Source organism: Chiroxiphia lanceolata, chromosome 7 (assembly GCF_009829145.1).
Source record: "Chiroxiphia lanceolata isolate bChiLan1 chromosome 7, bChiLan1.pri, whole genome shotgun sequence".
Lineage (NCBI taxonomy): Eukaryota > Metazoa > Chordata > Aves > Passeriformes > Pipridae > Chiroxiphia > Chiroxiphia lanceolata.
This window is the reverse complement of record NC_045643.1, coordinates 35,773,259-35,796,283: the sequence shown is the minus strand read 5'-3', so window position 1 is coordinate 35,796,283 and position 23,025 is coordinate 35,773,259. Positions and strand designations below refer to the sequence as shown.

Genomic DNA, 23,025 nt, shown 5'->3' with positions numbered 1-23,025 from the left:
AATAGTCCCTAAATAGCATCCATTTGGCTTTGAACTTCACATCTAAATGAAATAAATGGGCCGGGAAGGGGAAAGAATTCAGACCTCATCAGAGCTAACAAAGAAATGGAGTGATTTCCAACTTTTGCAGCTCCAGTTAGAATCATAGAATCATAAACGTTGAAAAGACCTCTAAGATCATCGAGTCCAACCATCACCCCAGCACCACCATCATGTTCAGCAACTAAGCTTTGTCCTCAAGTGCCATATCCACACCTTTTTTGAACACTTCCAGGGATGGTGATTCCACCACTGCCCTGAGCAGCCTGGTAATTAGACCCCTTTTCACAGAAATGACATTACCTCAGTGAAGGAACCTGTTAGCTACCACAGAATCCAGCCCTGGCTGGTCCAGTAAAACCTCTTTTCTACATCTCAAGATAGGGTCTTATCTCAAGATATGTTCTCTCAACCTACCCTCCCCTTCATGTGTTAGAGAGGAAGAGTAAACACTCCCACAGGCTCCTCCCAGCCCTACCTGTAATTAGGTGGCCTTTTTCAAGGATCTCTAAATGATGCTTTCAGCAAAATAAGTTCCTGGCTTTTTTTCCTTTCTGTTATTACTCTGCCAAGCTGTGCAAATCCATGTGTTTCTGCCCTGGTGCCGATCCCTTCCCTCTGCAGAGAAACAACAGCCTCAGCCAGGTGGTCTTTGCCACAGAAATACCCCATTGTGTGCAGGGACAAACTTTAAACCCTCAAGCAGGTCCTCAGAAGAAGCTTTAGCCAGGGAAGGAGCAAGCACTACAAGGATCCAGGAAGGTTTAAAACTCCACCAAATTCTCCATTTCTTCCATCACATCCATTAAAAGACCAAAATGGGATTCTGCTTGCTGGTATTTTTTCCCCCACACTCATTGTACAGTCTTAGTTTTCTAACAAACTGCATTCAGAGAGGATTCTGGATGATTTAATAATCACCAAGGGATAAATGCATGCCATACTGGAGTTTCAAAATTCAGCCTTATGAAGTAAGGAAAAGTGAATGAAACAAGAAAAGCTATTTTGGTCAATTTTAAAGCACACATAGTCCACGGACACTAAGGACAGTAAGCTCCTGGCTTTACTCATGTCTTTTAAGAAACCAAAGCAGATTTCAAAGCCCAGATGACTTTGTAGCAAATACCTCTGAAGGCAAATCATAATTTTGATCCAGAGGTAGTTATTTTTTTTCCTGATTAAAAAGATGCTAGGAGGCATATGCCCAGACACTGCTATGAGGCCATTCCTCAGGGAAGCATGAAAGCCTGTGGCATCCCAAGGGCAAAACATAACCCTTTGGGACTAAAAGACCCATCACTCTCTGTTGAAATTCCAGGAGGAATTTAGGTAAGGAAAATATCATTATTTGAGTTGGCTGGTGGCCAGGGTGCTGGGGCTAAGACCCTGATCCTTCCAAAGAGTGGAAAGGAATCCCAAGCCTGCTGTTTAATATGCGTGACATGTCAGCTTTACTGTCAACTTTTCCTTCCACCCCCTGCTTTTGTCTACTTTTCCCACCTGTTGCAACTTGTCCTTATTCAAGCTGAGGGCTGGAATTGTTTTACTTTGATAAGTCACTTTTTGTCTGGCACAATGATGGCTGGATCCTTGACTACTTTTATTGAGAAACTGAAATGATCACGAGAAGCAACTGCACAACTTATCCAGGCATTCCTGTTCGCATACACGTATTTATATATATATATTTATATATTTTTTTAAATCTTGATGCTCTAGTTTTGGCACCTCAAGCTGGAATTCAAACATGGAGGAGATTTTCCAGGCTCCTTTGCAAGGGCTGCATGACTAACCACTGGGTTTTAAGTAAAGTGTTCATGAAGATAAGGAAAAAATATGCGAGTAGAAACAATAAAAATAATGCAATTCAATCTTATCAATTCAGGCAGTTCCAGCTTTTATGTGGCAAACAAGGAGATCAAATTACATTTATCTAATATCACAGATTTTTTTAAATGTCTAAAATATTTCATTATTTTGCTTTGGCAACTTAAAGCTGAGGAACAGATTACTGTTCCCACTACATAAGGAAATAACTGACAACAATTAGTATTTATTCTTGTTGCTTTTGTAATAAAAATAGAATTCCATCACTTTCAAGGAAACCTAAAATATTAATAAGAATGTGATGAACTGAGTAAATGTGACGCCATAAGGAAATGATGGAGAACAGGTTGGAAATATAGTGCTTTGGGAATGGATTGCATTATCAAGCTTGTGATTGTGCATTTTGACAAGAGCAGCCCTCAGATTGATACAGTAGCCAAAGGGCACTCTTCCTACTGCGGAGCTGTTTGTTTCCATCCAGGAAAGGGGGAGTAGAAGGGGAATTGATCCCCTCCAACAATCGATAGCAGCTCCAGCCCAGGCTCTTCCACAAGAGGTCCCTCCTGAGTGACAGAATTCCCAGATGGTGGTCAAAAATGGCTCAGATGATGCAAACCATGACACGACCATGTGCAAGAAAAGAAATACTCTTAGCAGAGAGTGTGGATTTGGTTTCATTACCCACAACACGACTGTCCTGACAGGTCCTGTAGTCCACAGACACAGTAAGGTTCCCTGGTTTTTGGAGAGATGAATGATTTCTGGGAATCCTGTCATGCACAGAACTTTTCCCTACATCCCAGATCCTTTCTCTACTTCCCATGCACCATGACAGCATTTTTGCTTTCAGTCTCACCCAGGTGCCTGGTTTCATGTGGTGCAAAATTAATGTGGCAGACCACCTACCAGCAGACCCAATTATAATTGGTACTAATTAAGAGGGGTTTTTTTTGGCAAACTTAGGAGAAAAAAAGCCATCAGAAAAACCTGTGGTCTGAATGATAACTGAATTACTTGGAAATTATGAAGCCTGACACTAATTTTTAAAATTAGAACAACACTTGTTTGCATTAAACGGAGAGGTGCTGGGAGGCAGTTTCCTTGCACCAAATGTATGCTTGTTCTATTGGGGGAGGCTGCTGGAATGAAAAACACGTTCTTTCTGACCCAGCATTAGCTGCATAAATTAAATCAGTGAAATAGTTGGCACCATAAAATAAAGAGTCATCTCTCTCCATGTATTTGAGAACAAGCTCACAGTTTTACATATTTTGGTAATGCTCCCCAAGGCCATCCTTGGTTTCTTCTTAGCTCAAGAAAACTTCAACTGGAACATGAGTTGAAACCAAACTGGATGAGAAGCCACTGAAAAGCTGCGTGACCAAGAGGACAGCCACTCTATGAACTTTGGAAATTGAGCCTGGCAGTTTGAGCCCAATTTTCAGTGAAATCAGTGTCTACAGCTCGAAGAGCATAACAGAGAATTACCATTTGTCCTTGTAGTGTAAGCAGAAGCAATTAGGATTAGACATAAAAACCAAATTCCTGCTACTAAGTCTCTAGGGGCAGTCTCCCCAGTTTTAAATTAACGAGTAAATTACTGAAGTGCTTTGCTTAGAATATACCTGTTCTTTATATACTTGTGCTGCTACAAGTAAAAAGGCAATGGTGCAGTAATATCAAGTCTAAAACTGGACATTTTTTTACAGCCCTTAAAATGCAGAGAGTGTAAATACAAATGAGTCTGAACTGTCTGGATATTCCATTAAAGGTAATCAGGGCAGGGGGGTGGTCTTCTAACACATCAATTGCTCATCTTCTGTGTTAAACTGGAGGAGTCTTAAGCCATCGTTAAAAAATCTCCTTTGTTTGGATTTGGCATTGGCAATAGTCAATAACGTAAGAGCGCTATAAAATTATAAAATCGTTAAACTTTGTAAGAACTTTATAAACACACTTGCAGATATTGCACATATCTTTGTGCTCTGCAGTCAAACTGGACAATGAAACGACCACCTGTTAACTGCTAACAATGTGTCATTACCAGTTCTCATGCCTTTTTAAAGCAATTTTGGCTCTAGCTGCCGATAATTCTGGCTACGATACTTGTGTGAACATTAAGGGCACAGAAAGCCAAAGGCAGAAAACTGACAATACAGTTTGTGCTTAGACTACTAATAAGTAAGTGAATAATATGATTTTTCTAATTCCACATAATTGCTTGATCTCAAGGGGCCAAAAAAAAAAAGTTCTGAATACATATTTTAGAAGCAATCCAATCTACGGTATTTAAATGCAAGCTTCGATTCAGTGAGATTTCACAGCAGATATTTTCACATTTTTTTAATAGTTTAAATAGCCTTTAACAAAACGGAGGTTATTCAGGATTCTCTAAGGTTTGAAAAGAAACATAGACTAAGTCTCTGTCACTGCTCATAGTCACTTTTTCTGTTTTGTCTGACAAATTATCATTTAAAGATATGTGAGAAATCTAAATAAATAAATAAAAATTCCCCGAGTGCTGAGACAGTTTATGGCCATTTTGCTATTCGATACAATAAGAGCAGAATCAGACCCTCAGAACTCACTATATTCTCAGTCTTATTTTTCTTCCTCTGAGAAATGCAATGTAACACCCAGGACAAAGATATTGGGACAATTTTTCACCAGCTACGTTCAGGCTACTTTATATTTTATAACACAAAGAAAAAAAAAACTTAAAAAAAAAAGAAACAAACCTCCAAGATAATAGGAAAACAACAACAAGAATCTGTGATCTGCAAAAAGAGACTATTTAATGAGTCTCTATTTGTGTGTACGCGCATGCATGTGTGCATATATTTATGATTGTGTGGATAATTATCATTAAAAATAGCCATGTTGGGCCTTTTTAGTGCAGCCCTTTTCTTAACATCTCAGGCTTTGATCCTGCTCTGAAATGTGTGCAGGCAAATTCCTGCACAGCCCTTCAGTACCTATAGGTATCTCGTACCAGCCTGCCAGTCTAAAGCTGTCACGGCGCTGCCATTGGGAGCAGGATGTGAATCTCCAGCCAAACAAAGAAGGAAAACAAAAATTCAAGGGAGAGGGGGAAATTAAAAAATTGCTGAGTGTGTGATTCAGGGTCAGCAGCAGCAGCTCCTGTGGCTGCTGCCCACGATGTCACAAGCATCTCGGCACAGACTGGGAAAGTCTTTTCAGTGGAGTAAAAGCACAGCCCTTCCAGTTTTAGATCACTTTCTTTGCTAATCACACTGACAAAAACCAACATCAAACCCTGAAATTTATCTTCCATAAAATTATAGATACATCACTGATTGTCGGCTGCAGAGGATATGTCAATTCTTTTAGCAATTCAGTGTATAAACACACAACAGACAAAATTACTCTGGCAATTTTAGGTATTTTACTAAGATGGAAACAAAGCAACTGCAACAGACCATTAACGTAGGGCTCATGTTGCTTATTTTTAAAAATAAATGGCTTAAATAAATGTCTTTGCTCCTAAACAAATTTATTTTGCTTAGGAGAGAGTGTCACCCTTTAAAAGTGTGGAGCTAGTAACTGTCTTTACTTAAATGCAAGTTATGTATAACAGCGCAGAACATATTCAGTTTTAAAATTCTCAGTGATCTTCCTTACATTCTGCATGTAATAAAAATTATCTTAGCCTGTAATGGCATAGTTATTTAAAAAGGAAAGGGAAAAAAAAGGAAAGAAAAATGAGAAAAGAAAAAAGCCTTACTTAAAGATTTTCTGTGTTCAGGCTTTGGCTCTTTGGATTCAGTGTCTAAGCTATTCAGTAATTCGATGCTGGAGGATCTTCTGAGTTTGAACTCCAAATTTCTCGATGTAATTCTCTGTTCTTTTGGCTGGGAAAAGAATATATATATATATACATATGTGTATGCTTTTAATAAAATTATTATTTGTAAGAATGAAGCAAGAGATTCCAGAATGCCAGTACAGAAGCTCACAGACACACACAGAGCAAGTGTGCAGGGAGTATATAATTTAAGGAAAGTGTAATGCAAAATTTGTCATATGGCAGAGCTTTTATGGCCCTGACAGACTGATCTTAATTTCTGAGATAAATTCCCATTTAAGTGAAGAAAACAAAAGGCCTGCTTCTTTAGGCTTTAGAGACCAAAATTATTTCCACATTGCAGGCTACTTCCAAATGCTGGCAAAGAGGAAGGGTGTTTAAATTGCCTTTCTGATTTAGATAGTTACAGTAAATATTCTTACAAGCACAATTGTTTCAAATATCATTGCAAATTTGGGGTTGAATTCTGCTGGTTTAAGCTTAGGAAGTAGTTGGGGGGCTTCGCTTTCTCTAATTCACTGGCAGACAACGTGAAAATTAACGGGGAAGAGAAGCAAAAGAATAAACAAAAAAAGGAGCTGCTGTTTCAGCTAACTCCACGTCTCTTCCCATGGCATTTGGTCAGGTGAGATTTAGCCATCCTAACAGCCCGGAGAGCTGCCAGGCTTTCCACACTCGTTCAAAGTTTTAAAACTGAATGAAATGACAGGGATGAAGTGGCCACGGAGTGCTGGGTGGTGACATCCTGTCCTGCGCACACGGCGGAGCAGAACCTCGGCCAGGACCAGCCCTGCCCCAGCCATGGGCCAGCTGTGCCCCACCAGCTGCTGCTGCTGTGGCTCTGATGCCACGATATTACTATAGCTACACTAAAAATAATATATAAAATCAAGTCTATTAGATGTTTAGCTGAATAATATGCCAAAAAAATTTTTTTTTTCTGACTCTCCGTGGAAAACTCCACCCCAAAATCTTCAGTCGGATATCAATATCCTCACACACCCAATGAAATGCACAATATGAAGACATACATCATCAGATCAAACTTTCCTTGGCTGATTATAGCCTCGGGGTAATAGAATGTTTGTAGCTCTTTAAGGAAACAGTAGCTGTGTTCAGATTAACCCTTTCAAAGAGGCTGCAATTTCCACTGCAGCAAAACCACTGAAAAATGCAAGAAATGGGGATATTTTTCTCTCACCAGATTCTGCAGTGAACAAGGAAAGTCAGTGCCCTCTAAAAAAAAAAAAATAATTGTTCTTGGATCAGGCAGAGATAGCAGGAAGACATTTGGATTTTGTACTGAGAGTGGCAAAAAAGAAAGAAAAAGCTACAGCTGAAGCTGGTTTGGTAATTAAAAACTGTTTTAATAAAACGCAACCCTGCTTACTTCTAGTAGAAAACCCCCAGCCTTCCTGGGAGAATAACAGCAATCAGTTACAAAGGAATATTATTTGCTAGTGTTATTCTTGTGAATAAGTAATACAAAAATTCATAAAAGGCTCAAATGTATTAATAGTTCTATTGAAGATTATATACTGTAGGCTGCATAAACAGAAAAAGCAGAAATTCATTAGTTATTAAGTGCTTGTGTGCTTTTACAACCCTCAGCAAGCCAACGTCCTTGTTATTTCAGAGAAATAAATGTAGCGTTCCGTTTTGAGGCAAGAATCAAATGACATTTTTGTGCAACAACCTTGTTTATCTGACATTTTTTAGTAGATTTGCATACATATTTTTATGTCCTTCAGAGAAGGGAACGTCTAGCTAGCTGCTGACTGCCTAAAAACTGTAGAGATGCCTGAGCAAATGAAGTTGAAATTGCTACGTCTTAATTAATAAAGGTAACAGCCAAAACAAATACATACCAATCTGTCAATTGCATTTTTGATAGCGTGGAACCAATCCAATATGAGAAAGTCGATATCCGACTGGAGGAGGAACTCATTTCCTGACACTGTCGTGATCTGGGAAGGGCATGGACACACACAGGTAAGTAAAGCACACACCAGACAGATGATTTTCCTCTGTTTTCCCTCCTATTTCCCCCAAGTGCTCCTCCTTTGTACCAAGAATTATCTACTGGAGTGCCGAGTTACTGAGGAGTTTTGAACCTCTGTCTGAAAACTGTTTTGAACATGTCACAACAAACGAGATATTGTCTCAGCAATGCAACCACTGAACACAAATAATGCAAAATAACAGGAATGTGACAAAAGTTAAGGAAAGCCAGGAAACTCAGTGCGGTAAGACACAGTTCAAATGAAATTAGAGCACCCTGAAAAGAAATGAATGCAATAAGAGAATTATTTCCTGGTATTTACAGTTTTCTTTTCTATTTTAGTATTATTATTTTTATGTCTGGTACCATCATTCTTGAATTTGCACATATATTATACACCTGAAATTCCGGAGTCCACTTCCAAGCACTTTGGTAAAATTAATAATGTCACTCTTCCACATTAAAAAAAAAATTACCATCAAAGATGGCTGCAGCAGAGTAATTAGGAGCCCATTTATCATGAAAAAAAAAAATCCCCAGTTTGTCTGCATAGAAGTCGATTTACATTTTTGACCCACTCACTGGGAATATTTATCAAAAGAACATTCAATCCCCTGATAATGCTATTTCACTGCCTAACCTAATATTTGGTGGAAATATGCATGTATATGCTATTGGTCTGAACTTCTGTAAACTACTGGGATAGTAATGGTACATCATTTTTTATTTTACATATCTATCTATCTATCTATCTATCTATTTCACCAGAGGAAACCTCCAGGTACTTCACACAACAGGTTGAAACGATCATTTTACAGATGTCAAAACTGAGGCTTTGCCCCAGGATTATTCAGCAGTCCAGGTGCTTGAGGCCACAGAGCATGAGCAAGACAAAACAGCTGTCTGTGTTTGCAGACAGCTGAATGAAGGACTACAACCCCACCACATTTTGGAAGGGACAGGAGCTCATCATGCCCACACTCCAAACCAACTCAGCTCCTGCCAGCACCGAAACCAAAGTTTTTTCTTATTTTGTTGTTATTAAGAGTTTCTTGTGCGAAATGTAACATCCACATTTGGGAATTGGACACCTGAGTTTCAGTGTTTGGGGATGCAGGTTGTGTCTGCATGTTGGGATGTTCACTGGAACGTGGTATTATTCACCAAAACCTATTCAGGTTTTTTTTTTTTCAGAGAATGACTGAACATAGTGGACAATAGAGATTTCCTTCTGACCAAAGTTTGAGGAAAAGCAGAGCAAAGCCATTAAGACCTAGCACAGCCTATTTATGTAAATCCATCAATATGAAGTGCTACCGTTCACTGCATCTCCACTGTGTCAAGAGTTTTTACTGAAGCAAAAAAGAAACAGCAGATCCTCACCAGCCTGGGTACTCCCTGCATCTTCCTTAACACTGAAATACTACCAAGAAAAAAAACCTAAAAACCAAAACAACAGCTTAATGTCTCATTAATTGTCCAAACCCCTGCCTTTATTGAGGAAATGCCTGCAAGGAAGGTTTCCAAAGTCATCAGCATTAAGGAAAATTCCGTCAGTGCAGCTCCAGCGGAGACATCCTGTGAGAGCACTGTGGAGAATGTGGGAATGGTCCCCTGGCTCGGGCTCGGGGGCTGCCTGGCTGCAGATGTTCATCCCATTCTGTCCCTTCTGCACCCATTAGGAGTAAACTCCAGCCACCCCATTGCTCCCCATGCACAAGGGACAGTTATTTATTAGGAGATTTCTAATTCCCTTATTAGTCCACAAGATATAATGTTAATCACTACTCACACACTCACCCTTCCCTTTATAGAAAGGATATAAAAGGCCAAAATTCAGGTTAAGGTGAGCAGTGGAAAGAGTTGACCTCCAGTTCTGTGGCCAGCTCACACGGCAAGGCTCGAGTTCAAAATGTATGATATGATATCACAATTTATTAATGTATACATGCAGATATGAATTAGACTAAACACAGGCAACAATTCAATCTAATGCCTCTCTCGCAGTATAAACAAATCATTATTAAAATTATAAAATGGAATAACATTTTCAAAGTAAGAGCAACATATGTAATTAGATTTACTGTATTTTGAAGGCTTAAAAAGGACACAACATAGTTCAGCCTTCCGTTCAGTAAATTCAGGCTTTATTAAAATACAAGTATTCAGCACTGCATAAATATTTGCACTGTATGATATGCAAAAGAGATACTCCATTGCTAACAAGACCAAAGCAAAATACATGTTGAAAGTTTCTTTGTCTGAATGTGTTATTTTGATAATCATATATTATCAGTGTTTTATGAGCAAATCTGTAAAAACAGATCATAGAATGGAGGGAAGAGAATTCATTTAAAATATACTTTCTGTAAGATGTAGTTCAAGTCCTTTTCTTTCTTTCCTCAGACTAATCTTCAGAGTAACTAGACAGTTTCAAGAAGACTGCTACTGCTCTCTACAGTTTAAATGCATCCACTCCTTAATTACAGTCAGTAATTGACTTTGTTCTGCTCCACTCCAGTCATTCACAGGCAAGCAGTTCCAAAGGCTTTGGCTGGTAAATCCCATTTAATGTGCAGGTTTTCTATCCCACTTTTATATATTACCTCCTTAGGATTTCTGATAAATGGCTCTTGGAAGGGATTGCTAAACCATATTTGCACTTTGAACAATCAAATTTTCAACACCCTTGGGAAAAGACATCAGTGAAGAATGCTGGTTTTGACTAAACCTCGTGATTGAACAATTTATGATCACAGCCCTAAATGATGTATAACTAACAACAAGCAGAAATTGTTCAATATTAAGGCCTGTTAACACACCATCCCTGTGTCAGGCACTGTTGAAATAAACAGAGGGGTCAGGGAAACAAATGAAAGACAAGTCTGGGGAAAAAAAAAAAAAGAAAATGAAGTGCTCTATCTAGAGCTGCCAGACTCCATTGTGCCAGGTACTTCACTTATTTAAATACCTCCCGAAATCCCTCTCTCTGTGCCATCATTTTTGCAAAGGCTACAGTCTGGAATTAGCATTACCTTACCAGGCAGAATGATGATGCTGCTGTCAGCAATAAATACCCATGAGGAATGACAACTGACATCAACCCTCTGTTTTGCCATGCCCTTCAGGTTGGTTATAGGAGAGCCTGGTTGCCTGGATTCTCTCTATTTTTGCTACAACACCTTGGAAAAATTACTTCAAAGGGTCAATTCACTCACACAGTAGTTTTATCCTGTCCTGCTGCTAAGCATTGATCCTCTGAAAATACAGGCTCGCCACAGGTAAATGTGTGCTAAATTCAATGCACTGCTGGGCTGCCAACACTGTGTGGGAAGTGGTGAGAGGGGCAGGTGTGAAACACTTTTTCTGATATTCTATTTGTGGCTTATTAAGGGTTTCTCTTGTCACCTTATAAAGCTGCAAATGGAGGCTTGAGTTTCTTTTGCATGTCAACTTAATGATGTACCAAGGTGGTGTTCAACAAGGTCCTATTTTATTAAACAGAAAGATACCCTTGTAGCCTTAAGAAATAAAGCGCACTCTATCTAATTAATACCTTTACTATTTTATAATATATAAATATACTTTGGATGCTACCTAGGATCACCAGTTCTTAAAAATCCTACAAATTATATTTTTTTCCTATGCTAGGTTATGCACTGGGACATACTATAGTGCAGAGCATGGCTGTGTTCCTCCAGGACTTCCAAACCTTTACAGATCACCTGGATCACCTTTTGGAACATGTCTTAGAGACTGTTCCATTTCAGTGTATGCTTATACCAATGAAAAACAGTAGATAAAACCCAGAAAAGTACCATGGGATAAGCCCAGGGTCTTCTGTCCATAATTTTCCTGCAAAGTCGGGTCTGAGGATTGTTGCACTTCTGTGAAAAATGTCTCCTTCAGGGTATCCCTCTAGTTCATTACCAATATGCATTTCTATAGATACATTCATTCTTAAATTTATTTTAACTGCAGAACGGGGATGGAGGCAATTTTAGCAATCCTACTGCTAGGCACTCTATGGAGATATGGGAAAGGGTGATAAATTCACATAGCAAAACAAAAATTCAAACCCGTCCTATTGATTCACCCACTTCAAAGTGTACTTATGCATCTCTGGTGGCCAGAACTATTATTTGCAGTGATGAACTATTTTCAGACAATGCCAAGAACAAACCTTAACACAGGAAGTGAAGAATCCTGTGGGGAAGGAGAAATGCAGCGAAGAAAACTTAGTCTATACCCTGCATCGAGCAAAAGGGAGCAGAGGGAGCAGCTTGGGAAGTGTGTGGCTCAAGTATAGCTCATGCATGGCCACCAACAAAACATCTCACAGTTCTTATTTCAGCCAAATACTGAAACAAGCCATTGTTCAAGTTGGTGGACTGTTGGGGTGAAGCTTCATATATCCTACCCCAATGGTTCAATGTTGGATTATTGGATGCTTTTGGAGCGTGGAAACTTCAGCAGTTGCTAATCCAGTGCAAGATTCAGTGCAGAAAACTGAAATTTTGATGCCACCTGGGACTCACACAGCTTGTGGTGAACACTAAGTGATTTAAACTTGGATTGACAGATACCTCTGCGTGCAGAAATTCAATAAAATGTGTTCCTCTTGTTGCACTGTGCATTGGGATTGCTGCCCTTGATATGTGTAGGAAAAAAAAAAGGAAATGTGAGTCGCTGGAGCATTTCTAGCTCAAAAGTTAACACTTGTCCGCCTTCCCACTGCTCCCTTCATCTCACCTTGCTCTCTCACAAAGTGGTGATTTTTTTTCTGATCATGTTAATCAACCAGATTCCCCATAATGAAGAGGAATCTTGGCTTTTGCCTCTGTTTTCCTGAGAGATTTTTACTGGATGGGATCTATCCACCCAGCCCATGTAACACAGGACACGCTACTCTCCATTTGCATGGCAACCACCAGGGCTGGGACAGGGAAGCTGTGAAATAGTCAAAAGGAAAATTCAAAAAAAATAAAAAAAAAAGAAAGAAAGAAGACTAGGAATTTTCTCTCCCTAAATAATTATTTAAAAAATCATTAGAATATAATATAACTTGAGAATAAACACATAAAACATAGATACTTATGTGTCCACACCCCCAGTAGAAGTAGAATTAATTAAATTTGGGAGACGCTATGCTCCTTAGCGGTTTAATTAACTGGATTTGAGTTAAATGGGGACCGAGCTATGCAAGTTTTAAAAAACATGTCAAAAGTCTAACTGCATTTCTGGAAGTTGATCTCAAATTCTTTCTCACAGATAATCCAGTCTCTTGTCCATGTTTATGCTGAATGAGTGAGCAGCCGAAACGATAAATAAAATATCCCTCTGTGCTGTACTGTAGTGAGCTGAGTCTAATAGTAAAAAAATGGAAATAGAAGGAAAAAAAAGGATCAGTATTGAGCTGCATTATATTTGTACAGCATCATGTATCCATTCTATGATCCAGCCTATCAAACAGAGGTAGTCATGGTTATGCTGATAGTTAAATTACTTAAAGGACTCTAAGATGTTTATGACTACCAAAAAAATTTCATTATCAAGCAGATTGTCTGTCTCATATTACAGTCTGGCTTCACCCATCTAGCAGTCCTTTGGATGTCGAGCAAAGTTAACATGGAAGTGATGGGGAAATATCAGCTTGAGAGAAAAGGTCTTCAACCAATCTTTCAAAAAAAAGAAAAAGATATTTGCTAAAAAATTTGGTGAGAAAGTATCTGCCTTGTGTTCCCAATGTTGCTAGATGTTAAGTAAATATATGCTGATTGCAAAAAAGTTGCTTTGGCAACTCTCTTATTAAAATGCATTTGTAACCCCCATCTGTCATGAAAGTTTTGAAAAGTTTGTTTACTTTGGAGAGCCGCCTTATCCAGGGTTACCCCGGCATACAATGATAGCAGTCTTCAGAAGCTGTGTGAGGAACAAGCCACTAGGGATCCATTTTTGTTTTAATTGGCACACACAAACACTTTTCTGGTCTGTCAAAAAGATCAAGCTAATATGCATGGCGGGTGTTATATTCTCAGCTTTTGGGAGTAGTAAAGCTCCCTTTATTTAAGTAATTTAAATGATAGACTGCAAAAACTTTGCAAGTCAGAAAAATGTTTTATACTTTCTTTGGGAATATTTGTTTTAGGCAACAGAAAATGTTCTACATATCTAAAGATGTTGAACCTTATGTTTTAATTACCCCGTTTTTTTCTGAGTCTGTAAAAATGACTGTGAAAACCAAGGATTGCAAAGAGGCAACAAACAGATCCTGTGTTTTCACAACTTCTGCAATATTACGAATTGTAAGGCCAAATGCTGCCAGATGTTTATAGGATATTTCCTCAATTGTGTTGCCTTGTGGTATGACTGATTTGCACATCCATTCTCTGGGAACTTTTGTGGGGTCATCATATCAAAACAACCTTCTCATATACAATAAGTTGCTTTCTAGTGAAACTAGTGCTGGCATTATACACATCAATGGCTCTGAAATGGATTCAACAGTCTCAAATTTGGGGGTCAAACTTACAAGAAACAATAAATTTTTAAATAAAACTATATTGCACCAGTGGAGAACAGATAATTTATTTTTATGGTGAATTCCTGGGACTAAGTCCTTCAACATAATTTAGTAATAAAATAATGAACTCTGGGACAGTTAAGAAGAAAAAAAATCTTTGAGCCTAAAGTTTCCCTTCTGCTGTACCATGAACTCTTAGTATACAATTGAATTACATTAATACTAGCAAGGAGAGAATCAAGTCTTCTTTCGGTACTATAACGTAAAATTTTCCTTTCCTTCTGGGCGTGAAGAATCTCACTTGAAGAACTGATTTTTATTGCTTTTATGGAAGATATTGAACCAGTAGGAGGTCACAAGTCAAGCTGATTAGGCCCTGAGACACCAAAACTCCTCCTTGGATTTGAAGAGGAGCTCAGGCTGGGGATCCACAGAGTTCCTCTGGAGGAGGAAAGGTCCAGGTGTACTGGGATATGCCACTGATTTCAAGGAACAACTTGTCATTCTTGCTTATGCACCCACCACTCCAGGTCTTATTTCTTACTGCCCTTGGAGGTGTGTGAGAGGAAAGCACATGCTACTTGAGCAAAGGGGAAGGTAAAGGAGAGAAAGTACACTGCCAAACATCCAGGGAAGACACTGGGAAGTATTTCCTGCTGATCTGCCGTACTGGTACTCTACCCTGTGCGAGACAGTTGGAATACTGAGATTGACCTCTGAAAGCAAGGGTTTCCTTCAGAGGGTAAAGAGCAGAAAGAGAAACGTGAGACAGGCAGCAGATGACCATCCTGGATGTCAGCCACTTGTGTTCAGCCTACCATGTCCCCCCTGCCTGTGCTACCCTCTGCTCCAGCCCCACGGATGTGCTGCCCTCTCCACGGGGCAGCGTGGATGGACTTCTGACAGCCTTCTAGCCAAAGTCAGGGGAGAATGGAAGTCACCAGTCTTGGGGAGCAAGGAATAAGTACCCCCAAAACTGGTAAAGGCAGAGGAGCAGGAGATAATAATTAAGACACAACTCAGCCGTGTCTGCACATAGTGGGAAGTCGGGGAATAGACAATTGTACATTTTGTCCGCAGACGAAGACTGAAGGCGATGTATGAATACCTACTGCAAGCTACTTTTCTCCTTGGGGTAATATTTTACTGTTATTGCCTTTGCAATCTGAAGCCATATATTACACAGCCACACACAGAGATATTGGCAATGGTTTCTCAGAGAAGTCCTGTCTTTCTTCGTTTTACCAGCTGGACAATACCTAGTGATGAATGGTCCTCCTGTCCAATTTTATATGCATGTTATAACACTTTATGATGTATGTGAGTGAGACTCAACGTGATAAGTCCCTGTAACAAACAAAAATATCAAAGGGAGAATGAATGCTCTGCTTTCAGAGCGAGCAAAGATATATATTTAAAATATATATGTGCTATGTGTAAAGATTTCATTTTGTTGACTCTTATTTTAGCCAGAAATTTATTCATCAGTAGCAGAGCATTTCACAGCTACATTATTTGCAGGAAGAAGCCAGTGCTGGTTCTTAGTATTTCATTTATGGACACATGTCTCCTATTAATAAGCACTGAGATTGCACAATAAGAAAAAAAGAGATGTTGCTATAAGTATCTTTATACTTATAGTAACGTATTTGGCCATGATTATAAGTGTTTATAAAACTTTCAAGAATCGTTCCTTGTCTACTTACACTAATGAGAACACCTGTTAAGTTTAGAGCTGCACAGGCTTATTTGCATTGAATTCAGGTTTTTGCATACTGTACATCACTTTTTGAAACAATTAGATGTTTACAGAGAAATATAGGTAAAAGAAGAAAAGCAGCTTGAATGCCCTCCAGCCCAAGTCAGTGCTAATCCTGGGTTGTGTGAAAAGCAGAAACCTGCTGAATTATAATACTGACACAAATTCAGTGAGCAGTGAACAAAGGTGTACCTGCAAATCCTCTGATAGCAGATGTTTCTTGTGGGGATTGGTACCTGCTGCTGAATAAACCATCTCTTAGAGATAAAACAGCACTACTGAATGGGATTTTCATTGTTATATTTACCATTTTCTTTTCATTTAGATAGTTTCTTTTCCTTTTTTTTTTTTTCTTGTGACTCAGAACTGTGTAGTGAGCATGTAGAACATGTGGTCATTTTCCAGAATAGCTGTATATGTTATTTTACTAACTTCCCAAAAGCCAATACAACACCACAAGGTTCCTCCTACTGCTTGAGATCCAAAACATCATCTCTGCAGTAAAGGTTTTTGTGGCCTGGGGCAAAGAGGCAGGAGATCCCTTTCTATAAAAGCAGGTCTGCTGAACGGTAAGTGCAATAGCCTGCTGTGACACAGCCATGCCAGCTATTGTTTAATAACAATGTACAACATCAAAGTTGGTCCATGATCTGAACACCTACACTGCCAGCTGTGTCAAGTTCCTAAGTGGTGCAGGCAGAAAAAGATACCGGTTATTATCTTCCCTTGCATGCAGGGAGTAAACAATGCATTACATCTCAGGTTTGCCTCTTTCCTTCTTTATTTGTATGTAAATATTAGGAAAAGCTAAGAAGGATGAAAAATGTTTTGAATAAGGCTATTACATCCATTTAAGAAAACAAACATTTCCAACTACAACAACTGAAAAGATTTCTGTTTTAAAAAATTAGTGGTTTAATAAATATTATGCTGCTGAGATTCAGGACAAAGATGAATACATTTTGTCACCTATCTGAGCTTTAGTCTCTAAGGAGTCACAACCTTGTGAGAAAACTTTCACAGGTAATATGGTTCTTAACTGAGCACAGAAGAACACGTATATTTCAAATCATAGAATCACAGAATGGTTTGTGTTGGAAGGGACCTTAAAGATCATCTGATTCCCCTGCCATGGGCAGGGAAACCTTCCACTAGATCAGGTTGCTCAAAGCTCCATCCAGCTTGGCCTTGAACATTTCCAGGTTGCCAGTGCAGTTCCCAAAAAAAATCTTACACAGTTTTGATATTTATCTCATTTGTGAACGAAGTTATTTTAAGTACTAAGCAGTATCACAGTATAGATAGTATGGAGACACTGTTTAATTGAAAGAATAATATCTTCTAATTTTTGAAGTTAGCAACTCTTGTAATCTAAAAAAAAAATGGGACTTTGTCTGTCTCCAAAGTGTTGTGATAGTCTCAAACCAGTTTCCAAGTTTTGGAGGATCCTTGGATTTTTATTTAGTCATTCTGGAACTGCACTGGCAGCATTGGAACTGCACTGGCCTTTAAATTTATCAGCTGCTCTATGTGGTAGTTTAGTAATGACAGAAGATTACTCAAAATGTTATTTAAAAATAACAGATAACCAAAATATCAAATCATCTTTTCACAATAAGTGGCTAAGTGGAGCTTTTCTATGCAGGGAGAATATAGCTCAGAACTCAGGGAATTTCTTAAACTAACTGAATTGGGTCAGTCAGTGGTCATTGGGTGAAAAACTACTCATTCATCTAACTGTGTAGCTCAGAAAGAAGAAAACCTACTTGAATCAACTTCTGCAATTGTAAGAAATACAGTCAAATTAGAAAAAAATATAAGAAACATATACTTCCTCTCTAGATCTTAGAGTTTCTGGTATGCACTGAGATATACCAAATAAAAAACATTAAAAGTAAATACATTATTTTAAAAATATGTATAGTTTTTGCAAGCATCTGATTTCTTTTTTTAAATAATGTAAGCTTTTCTCATGTATTTGAACATGATGTACACTTTGACATCTGTCAGTCAAGCTTCTGGCTATCACACTGGACAATCTGGAGGGACGCGCCACAATGTGATGTGGCATGCAGAAAATTTTAAAAACTCCGTTTTTCCAAAATAAAAATCGCATCTTCTAGTTTTAAATAGGGAGAATGATTGCAAAATATTTGGCCATCAAGACTGTAAAGATTGAGGTTGGATAATCAATAACGTTTGTGGTTGAATTACCCACTGATAACAAGTAATTTCCTGCTATTCGTGAGGGGAATTGGGAAGTGGATTTTGGGAATTTGGCAGACTCTGTCTCTCTTTTCTAAATATGCTGTGTCTGAAAGCCTGATATTCGTTTCTATTGCAAGCTTTGGGAGGATGGAGTACAGGCAAATGCAGGTTTGGGGTGACAGCTTGTTCAGGAACTCCAGGATCTAAATATAAGGGAAGCTAAAAATACACAAAATTATCAAGGCCAGAAATGTCCGGGTATTTGGGGGTCGAGTCCTCCGTGCCATAAAACCACATTTATCTGAATCCCTTTAACACCATTATTGTTGCTTCATTTCTTGCCACTAGTAAATGTACAGCACCCATGGCAAAGAACTGAAGTGGCTTAAAACACATCATGGCCTCCTTGTCCAAAGGTGTCATCTTTACATATTGATTTGAGCACTGAGGATGCTGTGCCAAGAGACTCATAGTTATACAGCAACCCAAAGTGCAGATACACAGGGGCTGTGACCAGAGCATCTCCTCACAGACCCCTGACCCACACGTTTCTTGCCCTCCTCACCACGTTGTTCGAAATTCTGGGTACATTATCGCCCTCACCAAACTCCACAACACAGGACAAATCAAAAGGAACATCCCATCAGTAGCATAGATGTTAAACTGAGAGGCAAAAGAGAAAGTCTTAAGGAAACTGGAATTCCAGGCTTGAGTTTCTGAAAGTGTTATGTTACCGTTGTTATGTTACAATCCGACCCATGACCTAATGCTTGCAATGTTCTCTTACCACTAAGATAGTTAAGAATGCTCTCAGATTCTTGATTCTGACAAAGGAAATTCATAAGTTACTTCCCAGAGATTTGGGATACTACCTTATTAGAGCTGAGCTGGAAGAGCTACCAGCTGCCAAACTCTACCAGTCGTGTCTAAGCAGAGACATGCAAGCGAGTTTGAACTATAAACAGAACCAATTACATTAACATTTCCCAATGCTTTCAAGACTCAGACTTGAAGCTTTTATTTGTTTCTCAAAAACCATGATCCTCTATGCTAATAAGTCTAAAAATTGATTAAAAGGAAAACATTCAAAGCAGAACCTGGCAGTGCAGCTTCTCATGTGCTTCCCTTTCATCTGCCGGAACACGGTAGCCCTGATTCAGCAAGGTACTTCATTAAGAAATAGGCAACGTGCAGAATCTGAGTGCTTGAGCTGTTTTCAGTCACAAGAGTGAAATGAGCCAATCAGCCCGAGCAGAAAATAGCAGAAAAGTTATATTTATTCACAGAGCGAATATTTCAGGGAACAAAAGATATGTTAGTGACAGCCAGTAAGAGCTGCATGTAAATTAACAGCAGAACCACAAGAAATAAAGTTAGCTATCACTTGTAAGCCTAACAGCAAAAGAAAGCTATACCTTTCAGCCCAATTGAGAGAAAAGAATGCCTCATCAAGGAATTAGAGGGGGAGAAAACCAAAAATAACTACAAAAAGCCCCCCACCACCTATTGGTTCCTTCGCTGTTAGAAGGAAACACGCGGTAATAATCTTATACACCTACTTGGAGAAAACAAAAAGTATGATTTTTTTTTAAATGTTGGCTATATTATTAAAAAGACAGTCAAAATATCTTGAAAATAATGAGAGAAAAACAACAACTATGTAAGAACCTGTACCTAGCTTTTAGCTAAATTCAGTCTTCAATTGCCAACAATCCACATAACTCACTCTTTTCTTTCTGAGAACAGATGAACTGATTCTCTATCACAGCCAAGCTCATAATATCTGAGATTAACTAGGAGTCACTCACTTAGAGGATGACCTTACAAAGAATTAAGCCATAAATTAGATACTGCCAGAACTTGAGAAATAAAAGAAAAAAAATTGCTGAGAGTTTTTTTAGGTGTTTAGAAATTCAATTATACCAATTTCATCTCTTGTTGAAATGCAAACCAGCAGGCTGATAACAGAGAAACACACCATGCCCAAACAAACTAGTGAGAAATACTAAAATAGGTGAATATTTATCAAAACCCTTGCTTAACAAAGGAGGGGGACTGATATCCATGTTATTTGGAAAGCTGCTTTTATCAACAGAGAGAACAGGATCTTAGTTTCACGCTTAACTCCGAACCATAACTCATCCCTGCTTTTCGCTTCTTTTGCTCGATGACAGGTCACTCACCTCACTACTGTCATGCGTTACAAAAATTAGCAACCAAGCAAGTGAATCTAGATCAGTCCCTACTTTTGAACTTGCTCATTTGCCTCTGCACTCTATTTGCTACTAGACACCCGCTTGCTGCATCGCAGGACCAACTTCACAGCCGACACGGAGCAAGAGAGCCGGAGAACCTTGTGAATTTTCCCAATGTATCAGACTTACAGAAACACCTGTGCTAAATAACTTTATGCTGAGCTACTGTGAAAAGCTGCAGTGTTAAGTAGCAATCACAGTTTCTGATTTTTCACTGAGCTGGTTACTCTTCTGCCAGAGTCCTCCGAGCTGTCGTGCGGAGCGTGAATGGTCCCCATTTTAACCTGGTTGCCTGTCTCATTATTTAAATTGTTCAAGTCCTAAATTTCTTTATTTATCTTGAAGTACCATTATATCAATACAATGAGAATTGAGCAGCAGCTGATAAAGTTGAAAAAAATCTGTTCATAAATGCCTTTAATTTCTGAATTGAAACCGTTCATTCAGTGACTACTCTAAGAAGATAAGAGTGGTTGAAGAAAATCTGAGGCATTTGATTTGATGCAGATTTAAAAGTGTTATTTCTCTTCTTTAAAAATATCCCAAATACAGAATATAAGGATAAAATTATTGTAAAATTAAATAAACTTAGAAAGTTGCTGTTCATCCATCCCTTATTAAGGACTGCAGCATTTATGTGAGGAAATATTTGATTTCCATTTTACAAGAAAACAATGCCCTTAAATCTACAGAAGCACTTAAAAAAGATGCATTTGCATGGATACAGAGCTCATTATAGGCTTTAAGCATGTCAGTGATTAGATGGAGAACTTGTTCAAACAAATTATTGACTCTGGTACTGAAGATCAGAGAGACAGTCAAGCTCTGCAGGTAGGTAGGAAAGTTACAATTAGGTTTATTCAAGGTGTTATCCTTCCCAGAGTGGTAAACTGCAACAGTCCCAGGTCTGGGAGAAAATATCAAATACCTGCACATCCCTTCACACCTGAGAGGGAGGAGCAGGTAAAACCACATACTATCACTCATGGCAACATCCTCAAAGAGGATTCACCTTTTAGATCTTTAACCCTTTCACGTGTTTCCTTCCTACACAAACCACAGTAGTAAGAAAAGTCCAGGAAAATGGAAATTGAGCTGCTGCTAATAATAATTTATCTTTAGTCATGTCTCCATCAGCATGAGTGGAGACTGGAGACATGTGTAGATGCTCCCCTCAAATTGAGGTGAACTTAAACCATCACATGCTTTGCCAAACCTTTAGAAACTGGGAGAGGAAAACAAAAAGAAAGTTGTTAAAAATTTACTACTGTTGGTTTCAAACAAAATTTAAAGCAATTTCTGATTTTCCCCAGACTCTAGGCAGGCGTGCACAGCTCATGGTATTTAAATGAAGCTCCCACAACATTTTGTGGCAACACAGTATTTTATGGGAGCGAATGCAAAACACAGCAGCAGCACCACTGTAAACTTTGAAACGTTTCAAAGAATATCAAGCCCAAACTAAGCTGCCAATATAGTTTTAAGTACAACGTAGCGAGCTAAATTATGCAAGCAACCGTTTCTCACACGAGTAGTTCCAATGATTTCAGACAAGGGAGATATCTGAGATGAAGGCTTGCAGAAGAGGATGCTCGAAAAGTATAAAAAAAAGTATTTTCCAGTGCAAAGAAGGTAGCAACACCCAGACTTGTGTTTAGGTAGGTTTGCCTGCGCTCTCGCGATTCTCATTTCCTACGTGAACTGTGTTTCAAATCTATAATTCATACAAAGTGAGAATTTCAGTGTTTTTCTTTCACTAAAGAGCCTATTGTGAATGGCCCCAGGACAACTCCCCCAGCCAGGTAATTTAAACTGCAGAAAAGATAGGCAGAGACGTTATTTTCAACAAGGTCCCAAGGTGACTTTCAATTCAGAAAAACAATTGACTGATGTTTCTCTGTTTGCTGCCAGGAAGCTCTATGTAGTATTTCTAGAGCTTTTTCTCTACTCTACCCAACATGTGGGCTCAGTGTCAAGCTGTGAGTTTGTAAATCTTTTTCAGCACTTACCAGAACTCAACATGAATTATGGTATTGCCAAATCTGCTTTATGCAGCTTTTTTTACACGAGAAGAAAATGTACAATTTTATGGTCAAAAAGAAACATCTACATGCCTGCAATGGGAAAATGTAGTCAGCTGGGATTGAGTCCTAGAAAAAATATTTTCCCCTAATTTTGCTTCTTTATCAAACTTTGGAAACTTCTGAGCCGTTGAGTTGTTCTTGGTGCACATGGTTTTTTTTCTGTACCTTTATTAACTATATTAGCTAAGATTTTATTAACTAAGACTTTATTAAATAAGATTTTATTAATTTAATGCCCGTTTGAAAAATCCCTGCTACTTTTGTGGATGATTTGCCCTCAAATGTGTGTTAATTTTTAATAAAATACCTTCCTATTTGTTGAAGAATAGTTAGCACGGGAGATAAATCAGCCCTTTTGTTGAGGGCTAATAAACTTTGTGCATGTGCCTGTGTGTGTGTGTGTGTGAGAGTGACTTAATACAATTATAATAATATTATATGGCAGGCAAAAATATAATGAAAATGATAATTTGCCAAAAAGATTTAAAAAACACTGAGGTGT

The 23,025-nt window shown here is 38.6% G+C and overlaps 1 protein-coding gene across 1 annotated transcript in view; it reads right to left on the bottom strand.

Annotated features, from left to right (window-relative positions):
• ARHGAP15 (Rho GTPase activating protein 15) overlaps positions 1 to 23,025 on the bottom strand; it is a 331,243-nt gene that overhangs the window by 156,067 nt on the left and 152,151 nt on the right. The window contains exons 7-8 of the mRNA XM_032693775.1: positions 7,561 to 7,659; positions 5,612 to 5,738 (exon numbers count right to left, since the gene is read on the bottom strand). Coding sequence (XP_032549666.1) covers positions 5,612 to 5,738; positions 7,561 to 7,659 — 226 coding nt within the window. The remainder of the gene's footprint in view (positions 1 to 5,611; positions 5,739 to 7,560; positions 7,660 to 23,025) is intronic.